This window comes from Columba livia, chromosome 1 (assembly GCF_036013475.1).
Source record: "Columba livia isolate bColLiv1 breed racing homer chromosome 1, bColLiv1.pat.W.v2, whole genome shotgun sequence".
In the NCBI taxonomy this organism is placed as follows: Eukaryota; Metazoa; Chordata; class Aves; order Columbiformes; family Columbidae; genus Columba; species Columba livia.
Genome location: NC_088602.1, coordinates 207,381,376 through 207,392,687, shown reverse-complemented (window position 1 = coordinate 207,392,687; position 11,312 = coordinate 207,381,376). Strand labels below are relative to the sequence as shown.

The 11,312-nt window shown below is 43.3% G+C and overlaps 1 protein-coding gene across 3 annotated transcripts in view; it reads right to left on the bottom strand.

The window, feature by feature from the left end:
• Positions 1-557: 557 nt before the first annotated feature.
• The window catches only part of SFMBT2 (Scm like with four mbt domains 2), a 128,024-nt gene continuing 117,269 nt past the window's right edge, over positions 558-11,312 (bottom strand). For all 3 annotated transcript variants that reach the window (XM_065049296.1, XM_065049295.1, XM_065049297.1), the window contains 5 exons: positions 6,951-7,126; positions 5,284-5,456; positions 3,253-3,501; positions 2,984-3,112; positions 558-1,580 (listed from right to left, as the gene is read on the bottom strand). In XM_065049296.1, coding sequence (XP_064905368.1) covers positions 1,440-1,580; positions 2,984-3,112; positions 3,253-3,501; positions 5,284-5,456; positions 6,951-7,126 — 868 coding nt within the window. In that variant the 3' untranslated portion in view covers positions 558-1,439. The remainder of the gene's footprint in view (positions 1,581-2,983; positions 3,113-3,252; positions 3,502-5,283; positions 5,457-6,950; positions 7,127-11,312) is intronic.

The following is an 11,312-nucleotide window of genomic DNA, read 5'->3' as shown; positions in this document are numbered from 1 at the left end:
CAGGGGTCTCTTTCTGGTTTGAGAAACAAAGTCTGCCGAAATCAGTGGTTTCCTAAGAAATCAGGCTAAAACTCAGCACAAACCAACCAATTCGCTTTCTGAGGGAAGGATTCACTTGCACCTTAAAGTGAGAGCAAAATTCAGATTTGGTCTCAGTTTGGTTGTTGCTTTTGGGAGAATTTTACATCACCGGGACACTGCCCACCTCTGCTGAGTTACAACAAATTCAGACTCAACACGTGAGACGAATGGGGTCATATAACCCTGTAAAGTAAATGTGAAATACTTCTCCTATAAATACAACTGAATCAAACTCAAGGTGTCCAACCCATTTCTTCACCCTCTCTGGTGCTCACCCTCCTTGGCATGAAGCAATCCCCCAGTTCCACTAGCCAAGGGTGGCAACAGGACAATCTGGGGGCTTTATTGTGTTGGGCTGGATTCTCAGCTGGTCTAAAGCACCATGGTGTACGCCGCCTGAAAAGACAGATGCTTTTTATACCCACCTGTCAACCAGATTCACGAAGGTGCAAATGAAACCAGAATTCACCCAACAGTCTCATCATTAAATCTGAACAGACCTTTTCTTTTTTATTACCCTGTGGGGCTCAGAGTCAGGTCTTTAAAGTGACTTGGATTTAAGAGGATGGGCTTGACTATGAAAGCTTTTATGTATGTTCTGTACAAGACAGCAGCACTGTACAGACCCCATCACAAGGACATTCAGCTTATTGTGCACAGCCAGCACGGCTCGGGAATATGTTCCTGTGCAACAGGTCTTGCTGCACCCCTGTCAGTTCACTGAAGCTTTGTCTGATACCGTACAGAGACCACGGGTTGATTCCTCTTTCATAAATCACGCAGAAATAACAATCAGTGTGTGACTGGTCTAACACTTTTTCCTTTTGTAGGATTGGAGAGGCATGAAAAAAAACCAACATTGATGACTAAGATCAAATTTGCAGTAAACCCCAGGTAATGCTACGAATGATCACTTGTATTTCAATATGAAAGAAGTGTGTCAGAGTTGGCTGAAAGAATTGTTCAAGTCCAGAAACTGACCTAGACAAACCATCATCATCCAGAAATGTCCGACCCTTCTTGGGAATGCGCCTGCCATTGGTGGCTTTGTTTTAACAAACAACAAACCATCTGATCCATGCTGGCTTTGCACCGCTGCATAACAAGTTGGCTCATGAGGAGAGACGCCAGCAGTCTTTCAGTGTGCTTTACAACTACAGAAAAATTAGTTCAATTTGTTGCTAGTTTTTTTGCTGTGTTTTTGTTTTTTCTTTCCCTACAGATTAATTCCCAGTGCTTCCAATTCCACATGTTCTTGGAAAAGAAAAGGGATAAGGGAAAAAAAAAACACCTTGAACAAGTTGAAATATTAAAAAAGAGAGGGAACAAGGAGAACAGAAAGAAATGGAGAAGTGCAGTCAGTTGGCGTATTGTGCATAGAAAGCAACTTTTACTCGCTCAATCTGGTGGCACAGTTTGATGGCTGGACCAAGCTTCAGCTCCATGCATTCTTGCACCGTGGGCAGTGTCAGCAACAGAAGGGCTTGGCCATCGATGTCCTGGGGAAGGAAAAGACAGTGAAAATGGTTTTGTTTGTGGGCTCTGGAAGGCAGAAAGCATAGCCAGGTCAGTGTTTTCAGCACAAATGCAAAACATAGCCCCACACTAGCTACTATGAACAAAATTAACTCTATCCCAGCCAAAAGCAGCACAGGGAGGATCAAGGTCTAAGTGCAGAAAAAACACTGTAACTCACAGACAACATAAACTCCCAGGACAGCCCTGATTAGGTTGCATTAAACACAAGGGGGATTTGGACACCTTAAGCCCTGCTTTGATCAGGACTGTCTACAGCTCAGGTTCTTCCTCCACCTTAGCTTGATGTCATGGCCCATTGCACCAGAGCTTCCTTGCAAATCACAAGGAAAAGCTACAGTCATCTGTGTTTGATTAAAGTCCCCATAAAACTCTTTGGCAAAGGAGAGATGGGGTTGGCTTTCAAGCTCTGGGCGTTATTCCAGGCTGATTAAGAAATGGTTGGAGCACGCTGCGACACCGCGACTCCAGCATCTTGCTACGGACTGTTTCAGCCTTGCTCTAGACTCGCACTTCAACTTCCCCCAGCAAAAGCAGCTGCACTTGGGCACAGAGTGAAGAATCAGAGATAGTTCAATGTGTAGTTGGCCATTTCACTGACTGCCATCGGCTATGGCCTAATTAACCACACTTGCTTCCTTCTAACTATGATTTCTTTGCGCTGCCCTTTACTTTCAGCAGTGGCTGTTACTCATTAGCCAAGGAATGGCTGTTTCTATACAAATTTTACACATTCACACTGACTTGAGATAAAAAGCATTGGCTTCTGCTCCTGCAAACTTACGTGCTTAATGAGGAGATGCTTGGCATATCCTAAAATTAGATCATCCAAGGACCTGACTACCAGATCTTCAGAGGGATGAAGATAGTAAGTAGGTGTCTACATAATTGGAGCATCTAGGTGTTGGTGCCAAAAAACAGGCAGCAAATCTGGGGTTCAAGAAGTAGTTTTCTGCTTCCCAGCCTGCTATTTTAAACCAGGGTGGAATCCATGTGGCCAGGAGAGACAGCTTGTTAGGCACCAAATAACCACTACCTGTTGGTACAATGTGTCTGTGTGACACCAGGCTGGTGCTGTGGACCTTGGCATGTGCAAGGCCCAAGACTCCTGCTTTTCACAAGCACTCCATCTGGGGTGTTTCTGCTCTCTCTGAGGATCTGGCAAGGCTCTGACTCAAGCTTGCAAGGGCTTCCACGCTTTGCCAAAATTTGTGCTACAGCTTGGTCTGAGGGGATCTAAACTCTGATCCTAATCTCTCTGTCAAAGCTCAAGGCCCAGCTAGCAAGGTAGTATGTGCTGCCCTTTCTTCCGTGATGTGAATAAGCACCACAGACACAAAGAGAAGAGTCACATTAAGACCTCTACCTGCTCTTGAAATATTTTGGCAAGCGGTGCACAGTCAGTCAGTTTAATAAACCTCACGACATCAGTCACAGTCCACTCCAATGGATTACTGTCCAGGATGAGCTTCTCTTCCTCTTCTTGCTTAATTTCCTACAAAAAGAGAAAAAGCTCTCATAAAGAAAACTATGTTTGTGGTGAACCAGGGCAGGGATGTCCTCCTCAGATGAGCAAGGCTTGGTTAATTTAGGAAGAATATTTCTATTGATTAGGAGGGGGAGCCTCATACTCACCTCCTTGACTTGCGCGCACTTCTCCGTCTCGCTGTAGGAGTGGGGTTGTGGTCTCCGGCTCCGTCGGGCTCTCTCCGTGGGAGCAGGTCTGTCCAACTCGCTGCTGCTCCGCAAGGTGACCGCTCGCCGGGGCCTGGCGGAGGGGACCTCGGCGGAGGAGGTATCCGTCTGGTCATCCCGGAGCTCTGAGCTCGTTTCTTCGCTTCCCGTCTCATCCTCCATTGCGTCCGGCTCGTCGTCTTCGCTCTCCTGCACAAGGACCACCAGAAAAACAGCATCCGGGCTCAGAGATTAATACAGCAGCAAATCGAAAGGCACCGGGTCAAACTGCATGCCCCTGCCCACGACAGACCAGGGTAACATTTATTTTAATGGAATTACCTCATTTTCGTTACAGTGCTAAGCAGATTAGCCCTCAATTTAGATTTGTTACAAAATGTAGAACTGAAAAAGAAAACCACGGTGGACAAATCCTTTTTTTCTGTTTCTTACAAAAGGTCAACAGCAATCACTCATCTGGCATGAAATGTTCCTCTGCTGGGCTTGTCTCTCAAACCTTTTGGCGCTGCAGATGTGCACAAGGAAGGGAAATTAAAATATTAAAAGTATGAAACAAAACTCAGGTCGCTCGAGATGAAATAAAATCAGAAACAGGCTTGAATTTAAACCTTCGCCTTGCTTCAAATTGTCATGGGTGTCACTGCTGTTGAAAGGAAGGAAATTTTAGTGCCTCTTAAAAATATCTAGATCCACAAGTGCATATTTGTACTTAATTTCTTAGATGGTATTTCTGTAAAACCCAGGACAAATTATTTCACCCAGATCTGCTTTCAGCCCAATAGCTAACTGCTGAAGGTGAAGCACGTATTTCCATTTAGAGGATATTATACCAGATTCTTGTTATTTCTGTCACACAGAAGCTGCAAGCACACGCAAACTGATGGAAACTGTATATTTTGAGCTTTATATATACATAAGTGGCCTAAAAGGCTTCGACAGCTTAGCTCTGATCAAAGTGTGAGCACGCATCCAAGACATACGCATAGGTCTTAAATGAAAGAGCAATTTTAGACAAAGTTAGTTATGTTGGCTGAAAGGCTGAAAAACTTGGCTCATGGTTGATTTAGGCTTAGCGTGAGTTTAAATTCCTTTGAAGCACGTATAATTTAAGGAAATGAAGCAGAACTGCACCTAAATGAGGACCAAGTCATGAGGATGCAAGCAATCAACTGGAAGCTGACTAAAATATCCCTTTCCAGCTGAACTAGAGGGATTTTAAGTAAATCAGTTTTGCTTCACACTGCACAGGGCAGAAATCACTGACACTCAGCTAAAGCAAGGAAACCACACGTGAACTTTGTCATTAGTACTGTGGGAAAACCACCTGGGAACAGTCCACACAGAACTAAGTCTACTCCAGGTTGCATTTGGACATGATCCACTGCTGAAGCTGGGATCCTGTCGTGTCACCCAGCACACTGGAAAGAATGAGGCCTCAAATACCATACATTTGGGACACAAACCATTCGCTCACATTCTACAGCTTCTAGAACTTCTCTTGCTTTGATGCTGTGAACCAGGAAGTATTACAAATGATTAATGAAAAAATGAAAGTCCTTGAAACCCCAACGGTCCACAAGTTATTATAACTTGGAGATCCTAGACATGAATCACAAACCTCCTTCACTCTGCTATATGCTGTGCAAAGCATCTAACAGGCTCATCTGCCTGCCCACAGGCTTGTAAGGAAGCAAAAGAAAACACAGTTATAATATTAGACAGCATGTGAGCATTATGAAGGTGGGAGCAAAAACTCCTTTTAGTTATCTCTAGAATAGACAAAGGTAAAAGTTGCCAATGTGTACCAATAAAACCAGTCTATCCTAAAAGAACAGAGTAGCAAGGAGAGATTCAAAATGGAAAACGGAAGTGTTGAGGTTTGCTGAGAACTCCCTCAAAAGGAAGATGAAGATGGGTGGGACAGAAAAGCACCAAGGGGCTTTAGCTGATTTATCCCAGTGCAACACGTACCTCTGCAGAGCCTGCAGCATTCAAATCAACAGCTGACGACCTCCTTTTCTTCTGCACAAAGATGGATTTCCGCCTTTTTCTGCGTCTGGCTGGCTTGACATGTCCACTTTTCATGTTGTTATTTTCCCCAATTGGTGGCTTAATGATTTTTTTCCTCTTCCCATAATAATAAGCTGGAGAAATGAAGCAAAACTTTAACCGCCAAGAGAAGGAAACTTTGGCTTGCTTCTTGCTCCTGATTCAGTACTGCACTCTAGGTGCACTTTTATGAGACACTTTAAAATACAATGATTTGGAAAAAATGTGCAGTGTAAATATAAGATGTCATCTTGGACTAGCACAAGAGTGTTACTGCTCTCGTGTAATACACATTTATTGGCGATGAGTGAGGAGTTCAGAATTTAACCCTATAATATGTATTCAGGCAGAGCTTCCACTAAGCCAAGCAGTGGTTTGGAAGGAGAGAGGCCAAGATGTTTCAGATTTGATCCAGTGCCCTTCTGCATGAGTTAACAGTCTTGGAGACACTTTCAGTTGCTTATGTTTTCAGCAAAGGGTGAATAGGGCCAGCTACCTTGATTTATGTATGTTTGTTGAATGCACGGAGGAACAGGCTCTTCAACTTTCAACCTTCAACTATTTTGTGGCCCAAGTTGAAATTAAGCATGTGAGAGGCCTTCGACTCTTGCTTGTGTTACCCAGATAGGGTAACAACTAAAATGACACTTGGCACCCATGTCAAAGTTCATAACTGAACTGAGCCTTTCATCCAATTGATGGAGTTTTGAGGAACAATTCATCCAGCCATACACAACCATCAACTTTGAGATGACACAATCTCAGCTGAAGCTCTGCTAGCTGTGTTCCTCCAGCTCTTCATTTGCTACCAGTGGGAGCCAGGGGTCTAGCTCAGGTGCAGACCTCTATGTAAACCCACATTCAGTGATCTGAATATCTCCCTGAGCCCATTTCTCCTTCTTCTCTGGCACCAAACAGAAGATAATTCCATTGAATCAATCATATTCTTTTCTTGCAGCCTTTGTGGAAGAAGGACAGCACTCGCTTTCACTTTCCTGACTTAAGGGTCAGTAATATCAGTAACACAGACAACAAAAAGTGCTGAACACACGCCTAACTTCAGCCTTCCTGAATAGGAAGGAACATGTTTAATTATTAAACATTCTAAGCAGAGAGATTCAATGCTCCCAAACTGTGCCCAGCACCTGAGCATTTTGATACTGGCCTGTGCTGGTGCATTTGCTGGAAACTCTTCAATGAGTGGGACAAGTTTCATTCCACCCTATGAAGCTGTCACAGATGTAAAAGTTTAAATCTCAGCTGGCCACTGCAGGTTCCTTTTATGTGCTACTTATATTAACTTGGCATATAAATAAAAGTAAAGACTTCCAAAAAGTAATGACTTTAAAATAGATATGTTGGGATGGAGAGAGACGGACAGTTTTATGGAGAGGTCTGTCTCTCTTTACAGAATACTAAGGGACACTATGGTGTGTCTGGTCAGGATTAAATAACTGCTCCTAGATGAGATGAATCCTACTCAATATCAATGTGTTACACAACTCCTGTTCTTCATCACTAGCTCATGGACAGTCTGCCATTGCTCTGACTCCCAGCTAGCGAGAAGAAGCATTTTGGCTGATACTCACTGTACTTGGTTTTAGTATGAATGGAGCAGTTCTCTGGGCAGACTTCAGCCACCAGCACAGGACTGAACAAGTTGGGACAGCACTCCAACTTTGCACAGACTCTTCTGCAGAAATCCGCCACCTGATCCGACGTCCGCACAATCTTAACAGTTGCCCTGTATGTCTTCCCTCTGTATCTAGAAAAGAGTGCAAGGTCCCATGTCACCAATCACACAATGTCCTTTGATGCTACAGACCAGACTCTCCCCGGTTAGGGAGATACCTTCCCAAATGACTTTTGGGAGAGCGTCTCTCTTGGGAAGGCAGGCAGAACAGGTCTACTTGTCTCAGTGGCTCCATTTCAGAGGGACTTGGGGAAGGAAAGGCAGGGTGAAATGAATCAGAGGTGTGGACACGATTCAGGAAGGAATGCATGTGCAGACTGGACAGATCTGTTGATAGGGCAAGAGATGAAAAACATCACAGCAGACTAGGTGAGGATACTACACAGGACAGCAAGCTCATACCATGAACTGATGCAAAGTTTTTGGGAGAGGGATGTAGCCTCTCTTCATATATTGACCTGTGATAAGAAGTTTTTAAGTCTTGCAGAGCTTTGTGGTCACCACTGTGTGTTTGAGCTGCACTGGAGACTGTCTCTATAAGCCCCCAATATACCTTTGGTCGTCTTCATTGCCATTTTTCTCGAGGCAGCTCTCATATCATGTTCCAGCTCAGAACAAGACCACAGTTTCATTGTGGCAACTGCGGTCCCTGGGATACAGACATTGTGTGGACGCATCCAAGGGAAACTGTACTGACTGCCATATGGGGACCTGATGACTTCATCGCTATGAGATGTGGGCAATACAAAACCTGAGGAACTCATTGGGAGTCTCTTGAGTTGTTTAATGCAGTCACAGCAACAGACCCTAAAGGGTCTGTTTTAGGGCAATAAAAATCATCTGAGAGATGGAACACCTCCCCTGTGAAGACAGGCTGAGAGAGCTGGGGCATTCAACCTGGAGAAGGCTCCAGGGAGACCTTACTGTGGCCTTTCTGTACTTAAAAGGGGCCTATAAAAAGATGGGTACAGACTTTTTAGCAGGGCCTGTAGTGATAGGACAAGGGATAATGGTTTTAAACTTAAAAACGGGAGATTCAGGCTGGACACGAGGAAGATATTTTTGACACTGAGGGTGGTGAGAGCGTGGCCCAGGTTGGCCAGAGAGGTGGTGGATGAACCATCCCTGGAGACATCCCAGGCCAGGCTGGATGGGGCTCTGAGCAACCTGAGCTGGTGAAGATGTCCCTGCTCATGGCAGGGGTGGCACTGGATGAGCTTGGAAGGTCCCTTCCAACCCAAACTGTTCTATGATTCTAAAAACTGACTCCTACCAGGAATGCTCAGGGCAGAAATCTGCAATGAAAGGTTTGTCTTAAATTTGCTATCCATGCGCTACTAAAACATTTACTTCAGTGTTTTATATGAAGTGTTTCTGAGTGATAAACAGCTAAGAAAGATACAATTACATCCCTGCTGTAATACACTGTAGATGTGAACTCCGAAAAACCAATTATCCCCATAATTTATTAAACAGCAGCACCAAGCTATTGTAAACAGGGAGATAAGGTTTTTAAAACATCTCTTAGGCGTCCCGAGGAATGCAACACAAGAGACAATCATGCAAGAGGCTGGTGCTAAGGAATTATAAATGTGGTTAGAGGAGAGAAAAGTAACACACACAAAAGAGGGAGAGACAGCAAAAGAAAGATTAGTGGATGGGAGGGAATGAAAGACAAAGATACAGACATCAGGAAAAATGAGACAAGACATTTGGGAGTGTATTAAAAGCCACAGTTCTCTAGCAGGGAATCAGCTGCTGACAGTCAGATATGGAAGAGGAGAAGAACGTGAAATAAAGGAGATATGTCCGGACAGGTAAAATACACAGCGTGTGTCTGGACTCTTTTACCTCTCCCAAGGTTTTACTGAGTTGCACAAAGCAACTGAGAAACCACCTTTTGCTGCTCTCCCTCCGAAAATCTCTTTCTGGAAACACTAGGGTATGGGAAAAAGGTTGGAAACTGTGGCACATGAGGTGTTACAGAGGGGTATCCAAATGAAACATGGGTCTGAGAACAGCCTAGTCCAACCAACCCCATGTCACAAAAGACTTGATCCAAACTATCACCTCAGCATGAAACTCCTCCATTACCTACATGAGCATTTCTGCAAGGCACCAGGATCTGATACCCCATTTGGCGCCTGACTCCAGGTCATGGAGGCAATCCTAGTTTAATTCATCTGAATGAATGAATGTATGTATGGATGAATGAATTACTTTATCAGTCAACTCTTCATGCTCCCTGGCAGACCTGGACAGATGATGTAAAATGGAAAAAGTGTTCCTTCCAGGTACAGAGCACTGTTATCCCAGCTTCCCTATGAAACAGCTGCACAGACAGCCTGGCTATAGAGGGTTTGGCAATACCTAATACCAAAAGAGCAAATTCCACAGTCATTTAAATATATCTACTTGTAAATATTTTACATTTCTTTTCAATGTGTTTGAAAAGACTCCTGCCTTTATTACTTCTCCAGGAGCCATCAAGTTTAATGATGGACTAGATCGTTAGGTCAGTAAGTCCGACTCCTATGACAGGTTGCAGAATTTCCTCGTGTTACCTTCACCTCAACACAAACAACTTTGGCTGGGCTACAGCATCACTTCCAAAAAAACACCAGCCTCTCCTCAAGAGTCTCCACACTGGAAGAATTCCAGCATCAGGACCACTTGTACATAAACCTCATGAGCTGATGCCTCATTTTATGTTCGGATGTGTCTGAATTTAACTTACGTTTATTTGTCCTTGTTCTGACTTTCACCACTAGGATGAAAAGACTGCATCTGGTTCTGTTTCCCTGCAAAAGCACTGTAATCAAATTGCCTCTTGATCTTCTTTCTTATAAGCTAAGAAAGCTGCCTGATGGGTATTATTCAAGGATGGCTGACTTTTTCTAACTGTGCTTCCTATTGTGTTTGGCTGCCCAGAAAGGACTCATTGTACTGAAGTGCCTGGTGAAAGAAAAAGGTGAAACTAGGAAAATGAACAACTGACTGATTTCACAATCTGGTTTGAACGCAACACACACACTAATTAACAGAATGGATGGCAAAATGAAGATCAACACGACTACAGAAATCAGTCTCAATAACCCAAGGTGTTAGTACTGGCCGCAATAATATTTTTTTTTATATGATTTTATCCTTGGCAGCAACTCTTGCAACTATAAACCAGGTTCTACTAATATTTTCCATATTCCTCACACACTAAAGGTTTTCAACACTAACACCACCAAATGTAATCTGAGCTGTTCTAGAACAGCCATGTGGGAAGAGTTCCTTTGGATATAATCAGAAAACCCTTTTCTGTTAGCATTGCTCGAAAAATTACCAATTACTAGTATTCCTATTCATGTTTTCATACTAGGACTCCTGTCTTCTCAACCACTTTTAAGCAGTAAGTAACCTGCACGCACAGCATGGAAGCACTGGAAACTTGGAAAACAGCTGTGTCAAGCACAGCATTTTCAGTTTTCTTAGAAATTACTATTCTTTTAAAAAATGCTTTTCAGCTAAAGCTAAAGAAATCTTCCTTTCCTCTTCCTCTGCCCTCAGATCCCAAAACTGGAGAAACTCTTATGGCTGAAACTATTTCCATGAAAAACAGACACAGTATCTTTGCTGATCCATTAGTGACAGTATTAAGCTAAGAGCACTTTGCTGGCAATATCATTCTACTGTTGAAGGTTCCTTTGGTGATAAAATAGATCAGAGGCTCCTGAGAACAAAATGACTTCTAGGAGCCCCAGTGAGGGACCATTGTGTGATGCCACGAAAAATTGTGTGCTAAAGACACTTCAAACAGCAAGAAAATTAAGACTACCCTCGTTTTCAAAAGTCAGTTATGACGATCTTTGAGATCAGTTTGAACAACTCAGTGGCTAAAAGCCTCAATTTCCTTTTGAGGGACCAAAAAATGTCTATTTTTCTGAAAAAAAAAAAATCCAATTTGTCTTACTAGCTTAAAGTCTGCCAAACATGAGAAGTTATTTTCCTCTAAAGTTATTTAATCACCAAGTGACATTCTGTACTCTTGAAGGATTCAGAAAGGGCTCTGGAATTGTTCTGGTTCTAAGGACATCTCTCATTAAGCCTCCTCCTGATTAAGGAAAGAAAGGGTTTAAGTAATTTCATTAGTGCTAATGACCTCTACCTCCAACACTTCACACAGAAGGCCACCTGGCCACACTAATTCACCATCACGGTGCCTCAAGAAATATGTGGCAGAGCTGATGTGGAAGGCAATCCAAATCAT